The 14,106-nt window shown below is 39.3% G+C and overlaps 1 protein-coding gene across 3 annotated transcripts in view; it reads right to left on the reverse strand.

The window, feature by feature from the left end:
• Window positions 1–1,687, reverse strand: part of HSPA4L (heat shock protein family A (Hsp70) member 4 like) — a 55,371-nt gene extending 53,684 nt beyond the window's left edge. The window contains exons 1-2 of one of the 3 annotated variants that reach the window (XM_039256232.1): window positions 1,563–1,687; window positions 160–357 (exon numbers count right to left, since the gene is read on the reverse strand). In XM_039256232.1, coding sequence (XP_039112163.1) covers window positions 160–266 — 107 coding nt within the window. In that variant the 5' untranslated portion in view covers window positions 267–357; window positions 1,563–1,687. The other 2 variants (XM_039256233.1, XM_039256231.1) reach the window with 2 other exon arrangements.
• Between the last annotated feature and the right edge of the window lie 12,419 nt (window positions 1,688–14,106).

Genomic DNA, 14,106 nt, shown 5'->3' on the forward strand with positions numbered 1-14,106 from the left:
CCCGCCAACCTGCGGTCTCTAGAGACTGCAGCTGATGGGCTGCACCTGTCACCACAAGGTTCGGCTTGCATCAGAAGAAACCAGCAGGCAGGACCACATCGTATGGTCTAGAGAAAACGTTTGATAGGGTTGGGGTTATGAACAAGCCAAGACACTTACGGGGTACACCTGTCGCTGTACTCATTGGCGATGGTCTCGATGCCGCCACTCCTTGCTACAGCGATGTAGCAGTTGAGAAAGCCGAGGTCAATGCCAACCACAGACATCCCGCCGCCTAATCGTCGGGGTGCTGGTGCTGAAGCCTTCTGTGCAGGAACCGCGTCCTCTTCCGAGCTCTTGCTCCAGGAATTGGGACTCCTAAGAGAAGTACAGGAAAGATGACCCGAAGTCACTACGCATTAAATCTAGGGCAGCGCGTCGGAGAGCAGCGGCGGAGATGGAGGCCTCCCTGGCCGCTGCCTCCGTCGCCTGGATCTCTCTCCACTGCGGTTCGGCCGCCTCCAACCGGCAGTTACAGACGTCTGCGCCTGCGCGCTCGGCCGCCGGGGAGGTGCGCGAGTCGCCGCTCCGCGCCCGAGGCTGTCCCCCGCCTAGACTTCGGCCCCTTCCGTCAGTACTCGGGCAACGGCTGCCCAAGGAGCTGCGGGTTCGAGAAAGATCTGGAAAATGGAGGCGGCTTAGGCAGCCGGGAGTGGGAGGGAGAAGGCGGAGCGGGGAGGCTCAGGGAGGAGAGGAGGGGAAGCGAAGGCAGATTGCTCGCCATCGCGCGGCAGCCGGGAGCACTGCGGCTGGGCTAGGTAAGAGGCAGCCCCGGCCCCGCGCTTTGCCCGTGTGTTTGAAGCACTCCTTCTGGGTTGTTTTGGTAACTGGGGGCACGCCTCTTACAGCACCTGGTTACTGCCTAGGCTTGCCCGAAGTCTGTAGCGCAGGCCGGCAGGCGCTGGCTTGGCGCCGCCTCCTCACTCTTTCCCACCGAAGGACCAACTGCAGCCAGAGCACCCACCCGTCGGCCTCGCCGCCCCGAGGGGCCCATGTGTCTCCAGCCGGAGCTCCCGCAGTCTGGCCGCGAGGTCCTGCCGCCCGCCGCGCCCGCCTCTGTGAGGTGGCGCCCATTGTGCCGCACGGCGGCCGCCTCTTCTCGCCTGCCTCCAGGGGCGCTGCCGTTCCCGGGGCGGGGGAGAAAGGAGTCCTTTTCATTTCACTAGCTACAATTTCTTGTGTGAAAGCAGCTGAACAAATTTGAGGGTTTTAGTTTTGCTTACCAGGGCCTGAAATGCCAAAACACAAACTTAGGCCAAGAAACGGACTTTCCCTTCGTGTAACTTCTTTCCACCATCACATAGATGCAGTCTCTTCCACTAACTCTCACCTCAGAAAACCAGTTTTACAGGAAAATGACCTTATGTCTGTGTGTCACTATGACACCAGGCAAGCCTGTGCACTGCCTCCATACTCTGCCCTTTGGTCCGCAAAAAGGAACCTTCTGTCGTCCAGTGTTTGCCTTCGTTTGATCTGCATTTGTTGTCTATCTGAAAGTTAACCTAGTTATAGTTTACACTTACGGAGTGTGGCTGTCCTGTTCCTCCTTGTTCAGTTCTTTGAGGGTTTCCTGTTCCTCCTGATTCAGTTCTTCGTGGGTTTCCTGTTCTTCCTGATTCAGTTCTTCGTGGGTTTCCTGTTCCTTTTCACCCAATTTTTTGTATGTTTCTTGTTTCCTATTTGTTTCCTTCTTGAAATAGGCTTTTTTACCAGATTTTTTAAAACTCTTTTTGTTCCTATTTGTTCTCTTCTTCAAAGAACTTACACTTTTTACTATTATCAATGCTGCAGCCGCAGCAGCAACAAGTGTGAATATAGCTCCTGCTGCTGTTGCTATGAGGAACACGAAATTCATTTTCAACGGTAATACTAAGGAAACTGGAACGTATGGTATTGCTTTGAATCCAGTCTTTCTATATTAAGGAATCACATCTCTCTACCGTTTCAGAAGCACACAGGAAAATGTGTAGCTCTCGGTTGACGCTGTCCTCCGTTCTTTCAACGCAGCTAGACTGGGTAGAGCGGCCTCCCAGCAGGCAGTGCGTGAGCAGAGTAGGGATTGGGTACTGCCGCCCCCAGAAGAGCCCTGGGCCCCCAGCTGTCCTGGGCATCTCATGGCTTCCATCTTTCCTCCTCTGTTGCCTCTTCTGCTATCATCCTCTTGACCCTGCCACCGTCTAGATTTATTCCAGATGTATTCTGAAACTCCCCTAGGACCGTTCATATATCTGTACTTTCTGTCTGTAAAACCTGAGGGTGTGAGAATGATTTTTCTCTTAACGCTTAAAATATTAGAGTAAGAAAGAAAAGTAGAGGTCAGGAGCGAGGGATTATCATCACATTCTTTACTATTACTAGGAGGAAATCCTAGTGGCTAAAAGCATGACAGGCTTTGAGGTCACACAGACTTGAGTTGTAGTCCCAGGCTCACCTAACTTATAGCAGTAGGATCTTGCTAAATGACTTATCTCACCAGGTTCAAAATCTGTTACAATAAAGACAAATATACCTAGTATGTTGTTTTTTTATTATTATTATTTTTTTAAATGTTTTATTTTTATTTATTTCTAGGAGAGAGAGAGACAGCGTGAGCAGGGAGGGTCAGAGAGAGAGGGAGTCACAGACTCTGAAACAGACTCCGGGCTCTGAGCTGGCAGTCAGCACAGAGCCCGACGCGGGGCCCGAACCCACGAACCGCGAGATCATGACCTAAGCGAAAGTCGGACGCTTAACCGACTAAGCCACCCAGGCGCCCCTGTTGTTTTTTTATTATTAAATAATGTAAGCATAACAATAGTGCCTAGCTGGCACCACAAAGGCCAAAAAAAAAAAAATGGAAATTATACTTAGCTGTTGCTAGAATATAAGAATCATATTGATTTATTTACATTGATCCATATACACAGCAACCTTGCTATACTCTCATAATTCTAGTATTTATAAACTTCCTTGGATTTTCTGTGTATAGAATCATGTGACCAGGGATATAACTATTTTTTTTTTCATTTTTAATCCTTTTACCTGTTTTTTCTTAATTATGTTGCCTAAAGTCTCTAATATGATGTTGAATATGAGCAGTAGTGATGAGCATTTTTATCTTGTGCCTGACATTAAATACTTCCATGTTTTTGATGTAAGAAGTTAAAATTATTCTCTTTTCCTAGTTTGCTGTTTTTCTCATAAGTGGACATTAAAACTTAACAAATGTTATTTATCTATTGGTATGATCTTTTTCTTTTCCCTTAATCTGTTAATGTGGTGAATATTAATAGATTTTTCTAATATCCTTGTTTCCTGGGATAAACCAACTGTGTTATGATAGTCTGATTATTTTTAGATATATTGGATTTGGCTTGTGATTATTTTCTTTAGAGTGTTTGCATTTTTATTTAGAAGTAATTAAATTTTCCTTTCTTTACTCATCTTGTTGATATCAGTATATACTAGCCTCATAGAAGTTGAGACGTTTCCTCTCTATTCTTTTGCAAAGTTTTGGTAAAATATGCCTGTAAACCATCTTGACCTGTGGCTTATGAGGTTTATGACCACTGGTTAAATTTTTTAAGTGGTTATAACCCATGTTTTCTATTATTTCTTGAATTAATATTGATTTACCATGTCATCTAAGTTTTCACATTGGCTGTCATTAAGTTGACTATTCACTTATAAGTTTTGAAAATCTCTTCTGTAGTTATATGTCCATTTTTTTTTCATTTTTTTAATGTTTATTTTTGAGAGAGAGGGAGAGAGAGTGGGGTAGGGGCAAAGAGAGAGGGAGACATAGAATCTGAAGCAGCCTCCAGGCTTTGAGCTGTCAGCACAGAGCCTGAGGAAGGGCTCAAACTTGTGACACAGTGAGATCATGACCTGAGCCAAAGTTAAGCCCTTAGCCAACTAAGCCACCTAGGTACCACTCCATTTCCTCATTCTTAATATTGTTTATTTTAATCTTTTTTTTTCCCTTGGTTCCTATCACTAGTGCTTTGTTAGAACATCTTTGTTGCCTATTTTATCTGCTGTTTATTATTTCCTTCTATATTTTTATGTTTACTTTGTTCTTTTTCTAATCCCCAAAGTTTAACACTTCACTCATTAATTTTCAGTCTTTCTTGTTTTCTAATACATGTATTTGCAGGCACAAATTTCCTTCTAGATACTATTTTAGCTGAACCTCTACCTTAATTTTCAAACAACTGAGATAGAAGAGCAGGCAATGGAGATAAAATATCAGCATGATTACTAGTAAATCTGATATTACAGAAATGGATGTATCTATAGGCTTGTGATTATTGCACCTCAGAATTAAGCAGATTTATCTAACTAGTTATAGTAGAACACCTAGTTACACACTGAGGACTGCCCCTCTAAAAATCCAAGGAGGAGGAGACCAGAATGTGTGTAGGCTCTCAAAAAAAGTGAGAACAAGGCCAAATTATTCCCCAATTCATCAAGTTAAGTCACTTTTCCCATGATAAAGTCTTTTATAGACAGTGCTTATTTAGGTTTACCAGTGTTTACCGACTTGTTTACTTTGTTGCTTGTTGCATCCCAGTCCTTTCTGGGTTCAGTTTTCTTTCAGTAATTTATTTAAATAAAGGTCTCTGATTGAACTTATGTTTTTGTTTTTCTCTGAAAAATCTTTTCTTACTCTAATTTTTGAATAATAATTTAGCTGTGTGTAGAATTCTTGACAGTTACTTTCCCTTATTTTTTGGCATCCATTATTATTGAAGAGACTAAATAGTGTTACTTTGAAAATCACAAGTTTGTCTTTTTTTTCCTTTGATATTTGGCAGTTTAATTATAATGTGTTTAGGTGTGGATTTCTAAAAAATTATTCAGAGAGTTTTGTTAACCCGAGGATGAATGGATTTTTTAGGATCTGGAGAAGTCTCAGACATTATTCCCTTGATTATTGCTTCTCACCTCTTCTTTTCAATTTCTTCTGGATCTATCAGAATGTGTAGGGTCTCTTTATTCTAACCTCTATGACTCTTATTAGCCTCTCTTTGTCGTCTGTTTTTACTTTCAAGCACTCTACCACTTTTATATGTTCATTTTCAAACTTGTTCTTTCATACTGTACTGTTTTCATCATTTCTAAAAAATCTATTAATCACCTTAAGCATTCTGATTTTATAGTCTTTTTTATCACATTTTTAGTTCTTGGGTGCTAATTCTTTTAGCCAACTCTGTCACATAATGCTTTCTTGTTTCCTTGTATGATTTATAATATTTTGACCATAAATTCACCTTCACTGAGACTACTTTTTCTGTGGGATTTTTGTGTATGCTGGGTCATAGGAGTATCCCAGAGAGATTTAGTATTTGTCTTTCTCAGAACCCTGAGGAGTCTCACTGGTCCTAGAACAGTTTTAATTTTTCAGTTTGGAGTTCATATACCATATAGATAGTGTTTATGTATATAGTACAGTTGACCCTTAAACAGCATGGATTTGAACTGCACAGATCCACTAGATGTGGATTTTTTTGGTTAACTACAGTACTGTACTGTAAATGTATTTTCTCTTCTTATGATTTTCTCAATAAGATTTTTTTCTCCAGCTGTTAATCAACTATTTATCGGTAAAGATTCCAGTCAATAGTAGGCTATTAGCTGTTGGGAAATCAAAAATTATACATAGATGTTCAACTATGTAGGGGGTTGGCACCACTAGCTCTCATGTTCATTAAAGGGTCAACTCTACTTTGTTCTGACACAAGTCTGTGTGTTTTGATTTCCCATAGATGACTTTTTCCTACTCACTTCTTTGAAGAGGTTGTCAATCCTCTTGTCTATTATCATCTGGTGTATTTTCTTAGTCTCTCTTCTTAAAATAAAAATAGGACTCTCTCACTCATATGTGCAATTTCAGAAACAAAACAGATGAACATAGGGGAGAAAAAAGAGAGGCAAACTATTAAAGAGACTCTTTACTATAGACCACAAACTGAGAGTTGCTGGTGGGGAGGTGGGTATTAAGGTGGGCACTTGTGATTGAGCACTGGGTGTTATATGTAAATAATGAATTACTAAATTCTCCTCCTGAAATTAATAGTACACTATATGTTAACTAGAATTTAAATAAAAATTTAAATAAATAAAAAACATATAGTCATATGCTTAACTCTTTGGAAAACACAGCACTCCTTCCAATCTTTCAGTACACATGATGGGTTCAGTTTCAGTCCCCTTACTTTACTAGGGCCCATGCTCATAATTCCTTTTTACATGTGCTAGCACTTTGTATCTTTCTTTCTTATGATCTTTTTTACATTGTCTTCCACCAGTTATTTGTTTTGTCCATTTTACTAGATTATAACCTCTAGATTATGATTTTTACAAGATTATGAGGGTATGGAATGTATTTGTTTTTTATACTTCAAAATTAGTCAAGGCCTTGAACTAGAGAGTACCAGTAGTTATAAAATAGGTAGGAAATTCACCCTAATAATAAATGCTACAGTAGAGATTTGCACTGAAGTCTAGAAGCTTCTGTGTTTGAAGGGCTAGAAATGGGACACTTGTCTGAAGGCCAGAAGCAGGAAGATCTTCACAGAGGAGGCAACTTTAGAATTATGCTTTAAAAAATGAGTAACTCTCAAGGTAGATAATGAAAAGGAAGTAATAGGCAGAGGGCGAAAAAGTACAGAAAGGCAAATGACACTGAAAAATAAGGTGTAGTGACAGAGAGGCATCTAATAGCATGCTATATTTGGGGAATCAGAGGTTACTGGTAAGCCTACAATGCCTAGGACAGATATGATGTACAACTGAAGTCTAGAGCTAGATCACAAAGGATATTGTATGCCACACTAAGAATAAGAAGTCATTTACCTTGGAGGCCAGCTGTTTACCTTTTCAAGAATGAAGACACTGTGTTTTATATTTAAGTTTGTTTATGTATGTATGTATATATGTATGTATTTATTTATTTATTTATAGAAAGCAGGAAAGGCAGAAGAGAGAATCCCAAGCAAGCTCCAAGCTGTCAACGCAGCTTGATCTCAGAAACCATGAGATCATAACCTGAGCAGAAATCAAGAGTCAGATGTTCCACTGACTGAATCACCCAGGTGCCCCAAAGACATGTTTTTAATGTACAAAAGATTATGCCTCCCAAAGTAACTTTTAAAAGCATATATTGAAATAGTATGTTCCTGTATTAATATGAGTTCAAGAATACTTCAATATATACTTGTATTTTGCTAATCTTCAAAACTTGTACATGTATGAACAAAAAAACTGCTACATATACATAAAATCGGACTTTAAAATTCCATTTTCAATTTTAATTGGAATATGGACTCCTAAATTACTTGCAAAAACTGCTCTCCAACCTCACCCAAACTGGATGACCTACAAGTCAGGAAGTATTACTATATTTAGAAACACTGAAATAGATGGAGACTGACACAATCAGATTGTGAGTTTATTTTTTTTTAATATTTTTATTTATTTCTAGGAGAGAGGGAGAGACAGCGTGAGCAGGGGAGGGTCAGAGAGAGGGAGACACAGACTCTGAAACAGACTCCAGGCTCTGAGCCGGCAGTCAGCACAGAGCCCGACGCGGGGCTCGAACCCACGAACCGCGAGATCATGACCTAAGCGAAAGTCGGACGCTTCACCGACTAAGCCACCCAGGCGCCCCCAGATTGTGAGTTTAAAAAATACTCTGGTGGCAGCGTTAAGAATGGATTAGAGCAAGGCGACACTGGATACACAATGGTCACTTAGAAGACGGTGGTAGACTACTAGTTATTTTTTAAAAATCTATTTTTTGCCTTGTACACATGGTTGCTCAATTGCAGACTATTATTTTTCATCTGCTCTATAACAGACCATGTGACTAAAGTCACCAGTGTGTATATGTAGCATGAGCAACTTCCACCTCACCTGTTTAAAATCCCTTCCACCTGCCCTGATTTAATTTTCCCTTTTCCTATAAATGGGAACACAGATTATCCAGGGACCCAACTTTGACAATGCAAATGAGTACAAAGGACAGAGGTTCTTTACCTGCAGGGGGTCCCCATGTCCCCAAGGGATCCATAGACAGAAATAAGGGAGAGAGGTCTTAAACTAACCTTTTACTAAAAGTTAACATTTGTTTCAATCATGAATATAGGCACAAATCCTGTAGTATTTATTAGTACGTGACTTTTCCCCATCAATAGAAATCAGATATTTTCATGACATAATTGTTGGATATATAATTTCAAACATTTATGGTCATCAATACTATGAAATTATGGTAATTATTAGACCACTGGGACTTGTTATGTGTTAAAAAGAAAGCACATATTTCTGTATTACAAATTTATATTTTATATATTTTAATAACCATATTTCAAATATTGTTTCCTTTGTAATTCTGTGTATTTTATTTTATTCATTTAACACTATTACAAGGGATCCAGAGGCTTTACTAGATTGCCAATGGTACCCACAGCATAAAATGGTTAAGAACCCCTGTTCTCAGATAGCAGAACAAAAAGTCTGAAGGAAGGTGGGTCTCTGAAGGAGTTCATAGATCAGATAACCCTAATAGCTTAGACTACTCACCTCCAATCTTGCTTAAACAGCTACGTTTCTGAGTCTCTTTGTTACAGAATCTTAGCCTTTACTCTCACTAAGCTTATTAAAATATCTTGCAATAGTGATAATAAGTCCTCAATTAAGGAAATGACAGTCAAAATGGAAAACAAAAACTTATAAGAAATTTTTAGGAAGTAGATGTTATAAGAGCAAGTGATCTATTTGGTTTTTGAATTGAAGTAGAAGGTGGTACCCAGGATTCTAGTGTGGGTGACTCAGTAGATTGGTATGTATTGTTAATCAAGATAGGGCTTATAGAAAGAGAAGTCAATGTGATTTGAGACAGTGAATTAGGTTTTAGAAATGCTCGATTAGAGAAGTTAGTGGTACAGAGAGGAAGGGGTACAACAGACAGTAAGAATTGCATCTGGAACCTCTTAAGAGGAATCTGGGCCAGGCTAAAGAGAAAATCTTGAGTGTAACTGGAATACAGATGGTTATCTGAAACTATAGAAGAAATGAACTAGGGAGCATATATAAAGTAAGAAAAGATCTTCAGACAGGCCCTTGGAGAATACTAACATTTAAGATATGATGGAAGAAAAGGAGTCCCTTTGAATTTACATTTAAATCAATTAACTAAAGAGGGACAAAGGTATTATTTCCTATTTACATACCACAACTTTCATTTATAAACAAAGGAACTATTTCAGAAGTTTTATTTAAGCATACTAAAGTTCTATTAATGAAAAACATCAATCCAGAGTAGGAATATAAAATAGTAAAAATTTCTCCAGGGCCTTCAGGATTCTTAGTACATACTTTTTGTTTTATCTTTTTTTTCTTTAACAAAACCTGCTGTGAGAAAACAATGTAAAATTCACCAAAATAGGTGTTGTCTTATAAAATATAAAGGACTACAAATTTAAAAGGTTATATTTTTTATGGAGGATGTATTTTAATAAGTAAAGATGAACTAAAAGAATGTAGCTCTAAGGATGAAATTTTCCGTATTATTTGGACATACAGTTTCAGGGTGGGAAATGAATACTCCTACCCAAGATGACTCTACTCAAGGAGATGCAGCACTAGTAATTTAAGATGGAAAACTGTACACATTTTATTTATGTATTTATTATTTTTTAACTTTTTTTAATTTAAATTTTTTTGAGGTGGGGAAGGACAGATGGAGAATCTTTTTTTTAAAATAGTTTATTGTCAAGTTGGTTTCCATACAACACCCAGTGCTCATCCCAACAAGTGCCCTCCTCCATGCCCATCACCCATCACCGCCCCCGCCATACCCATCAGTCCTCAGTTTATTCTCAGCATTCAAGAGTCTCTCATGGTTTGCCTCTCTCCTCTCCCCCTCTATTTCCCCCCTTCTTCTCCCCCACCGTCCTCCATTAAGTTCCTCCTAATCCTCCTATACATGCAAACATATGGTAGCTGTCATTCTCTGCCTGACTTATTTCGCTCAGCATAACACCCTCAAGGTCCATCCATGTTGCTACACATGGCCAGATTTCATTCTTTCTCATTGCCATGTAGTATTCCATGGTATAGATAAACTACATCTTCTTGATCTATTCGTCCGTTGATGGACACTTAGGCTCTTTATGATTTGGATATTGTTGAGAATGCTACTATGAACATTGGGGTACATGTGCCCCTATGCATCAGCACTCCTGTATCCCTTGGGTAAATTCCTAGCAGTGCTATTGCTGGGTCATAGGGGAGTTCTATTGTTAATTTTTTGAGGAACCTCCACACTGTTTGCCAGAGGGGCTGCACCAGTTTACATTCCCACCAACAGTGAAGGAGGATGTCCATTTCTCCGCATCCTCGCCAGCATCTAGAGTCCTGATTTGCTCATTTTAGCCACTCTGACTGGCGCGAGGTGGTATATCAGTGTGGTTTTGATTTCTATTTCCCTGATGAGGAGGGATGCTGAGCATCGTTCCATGTGTCTGTTGGCCATCTGGATGTCCTGTTTGGAGAAGTGTCTGTTCATATCTTCTGCCCATTTCTTCACTGGATTGTTTTTTGGGTGTGGAGTTTGGGGAGTTCCTTATAGATTTTGGATACTAACCCTTTATCTGATATGTCATTTGCAACTATCTTTTCCCATTCTGTCAGTTGCCTATTAGTTTTATGGATTGTTTCCTTTGCTGTGCAGAAGCTTTTAATCTTGATGAGGTCCCAATAGTTTATTTTTGCTCTTGATTCCCTTGCCTTTGGGGATGTGTCAAGTAAGAAATTGTTGCGGTTGAGGTCAAGGAGGTTGTTTCCTCCTTTCTCCTCTAGGGTTTTTATTTTCTTTAAATTTCTTTTCATGTCTTTCATTTTGAGAGGCAGAGACAGAGGGAGCAGGGGAGGATCAGACAGAGAGGGAGACACAGAATCTGAAGCAGGCTCCAGGCTCTGAGCTGTCAGCACAGTACCCGACGCAGGGCTCTAACCCACGGACTGTGAGATCATGACCCGAGCCGAAGTAGGATGCTTAACCAACTGAGCCACCCAGTCGCCCCTCTCCTCTAGGGTTTTGATGGTTTCCTGTCTCACGTTCAGGTCCTTTATCCATTTTGAGTTTACTTTTGTGTGGTGTGAGTAAATGACCTAGTTTCATTCTTCTGCATGTTGTTGTCCAGTTCTCTCAGCACCATCTGTTAAAGAGGCTGTCTTTTTTCCATTGGATACTCTTTCCTGCTTTGTCAAAGATGAGTTGGCTATATACTTTTGGGTCGAATTCGGAGTTCTCAGTTCTATTCCATTGGTCTATGTGTCTGTTTTTATGCCAATACCATACTGTCTTGATGATGACAGCTTTGTAGTAGACGCTAAAGTCTGGGATGGTGGTGCCTCCCATTTTGGTTTTCTTCTTCAATATTACTTTGGCTATCCGGGGTCTTTTGTGGTTCCATACAAATTTTAGGATAGTTTGTTCTAGTTTTGAGAAGTATGCTAGTACAATTTAATTTGGATTGCATTGAATGTGTACATTGCTTTGGGTAGTCATGACATTTTAACTGTTTATTCTTCCAATCCATGAGCACGGAATGTTTTTCCATTTCTTTGTGTCCTCTTCATTTCCTTCATAAGTTTTCTATAGTTTTCATCATACACATCTCTTATATCCTTGGTTAGGTTTATTCCTAGGTATTTTATGGTTTTTGTGCAACTGTGAATGGCATTAGTTTCTTGATTTCTGTTTCTGTTGCTTCATTCTGGTGTATAAAAACGTAACCAATTTCTATATGTTGATTTTGTACCCTGCAACTTTGCTGAATTCTTGCATCAGTTCTAGTAGGCTTATGGTGGAGTCTGCCGGGTTTTCTATGTAGAGTATCATGTCGTCTGCAAAAAGTGAAAGTGACTTCTTTGCCAATTCTGATGCCTTTTATTTCAGATGGAGAGAATCTTAAGCAGGTTCCATGCCCAGTGTGGAGCCTGACATAGGGCTTGTTCCCATGACTATGAGATCATGACCTAAGCTGATATCGAGTTGGACACTAACAGTAACCAAGTGAGCCTCCCAGGCACCGCTGTACACATTTTAAATATACTTAGCTATGCACTTTTCCAACATTTACATTAACATTGTAAAAATTATTTCCATATGAAATCTCCATTATGATTTTGCTTACTTTTACTTTTTTAAAAATGTTTATTTCTAGGAGAGAGAGAGAGAGACAGTGTGAGCAGGGGAGGGTCAGAGACAGAGGGAGTCACAGACTGAAACAGACTCCAGGCTCTGAGCTGGCAGCCAACACAGAGCCCGACGGGGGGCTCGAACCCACGAACCACGAGATCATGACCTAAGCGAAAGTCGGACGCTTAACCGACTAAGCCACCCAGGTGCCCCTGATTTTGCTTACTTTAAATCACCAATGGCTTGGGGTGCCTGAGTGGCTCACCTGACTTCAGCTCAGTTCATAATCTCACAGTCCGTGGGTTTGAGTCCCACATTGGGCTCTGTACTGACAGCTCAGAGCCCAGAGCCTGCTTCAGATTGTGTCTCCCTCTCTCTCTGCCCTTCCCCTGCTCACACTCTGTCTCTCTCTCTCTCTCTCTCTCTCTCAAAAATAAACATTAAAAAAATAAAAAAAGAAATCACTAACAGCTTAACATAATATATGGTTTTCACTCAGTCCAGGATAACAAGTAACATTTTATTTCCTTTTGTCCTAAGTATACATCTTCTAGACTTCAAAAATAAACTTTCAGGTCTAGTGATTTAACAGTTAAATTTTTTATTTAAGTTTGTTGACTTATTTTGAGAGAAAGAGAAAGAAAGCATGAGCAGGGGAGCGGAATCCCAAGAAAGAGAGAATCCCAAGCAGGTTCTGCACTGCCAGTGTGGAGTCTGACGCAGGGCTCGAACTAACTAACCGTGAGATCATGACGTGAGCTGAAATTAAGAGACACTTAATCAACTGAGCCACCCAGTTGCCCCTAATAATTAAATTCCTGTTTGCCCTCTAGTCAAACCATTCAGGAATTTAACGACTTGTTTCCTCTAAGCATGTCTCTGTACACATTTTTATATTTTTTTGGTTATCTTTATCTGGAAGATTATTCCTAATATTTTATTATTTTAGTTGTTTTTCTGTGGGCCATCTTATATCTTCCTTTTGTTATGGCAAACACAACTAGCAAAAGTGTAGAAGGAAAGGAAGATATTTTCTACCTTTTTTCTATAATCTTCTGTGTTATGCTGACCACTGAAAGAAATCATGTTGAGAGTTTTCAATAGTTAGTTTTTTTCCTCATGTGATAAGACCAAAATATTTAAAAAGTATATCCTGGATTATTTTCCTTAAAATATACTTTTTCCTTTGTGCAGGAGGAAATTCAGTTACTTCATTTCTGCCCATTCACAGCCTCTCAAAAACCTCTCTGTAATTTATCCCTGCTAGCTTCACATTCCTTTACCCACTAAAACTGTAAAATCTTGGAGATTTCAAAAGTTTTATCTTCTACAACACTTCTGAAAAACAAGAGAGACTCCTATACAAAACCTTGGAAACCCTGTTTTCTGTCTTTAAGTCAGTTCCAAATTCTGACAAAACTTTTGTTACTCTTTGCTTATTATTGAAGTTAGGATAAAGGAGGAAAAAAATCTCATATGTAACAGTTTTAAACTTTCTTTATTATCAATACAGAGTACTCAAACCAATTTTCAAGAGTATATTTTTTGTTCCAAGACATATTTACATTAGTCAGATTTTATTTAAAGACAAAAACAGACATGCCATTTTATATTTTTTCTTTTCTAACCACATGTTTATAGAGTCATAAAGTCATCAATTTTTATGATCAGAACTAGAAATTGTGCTTAAAATAGCTATATCATAACATAAACTACACACAGTAATACCTGAGCTGTCTTAATAGAGATGTTGTAGAAGAAAATTTACTTATACCCATAAATATGATGACATCTCCTGATAAGCTTTTAAGAAATATTTGTCATGTCATATGATTTTAAATGGGAAGACAGTTATATTAAGCGAATAGCATTTAAAA

This window comes from Hyaena hyaena, unplaced genomic scaffold (genome assembly GCF_003009895.1).
Source record: "Hyaena hyaena isolate Hyena2069 unplaced genomic scaffold, ASM300989v1 scaffold_563, whole genome shotgun sequence".
In the NCBI taxonomy this organism is placed as follows: domain Eukaryota; kingdom Metazoa; phylum Chordata; class Mammalia; order Carnivora; family Hyaenidae; genus Hyaena; species Hyaena hyaena.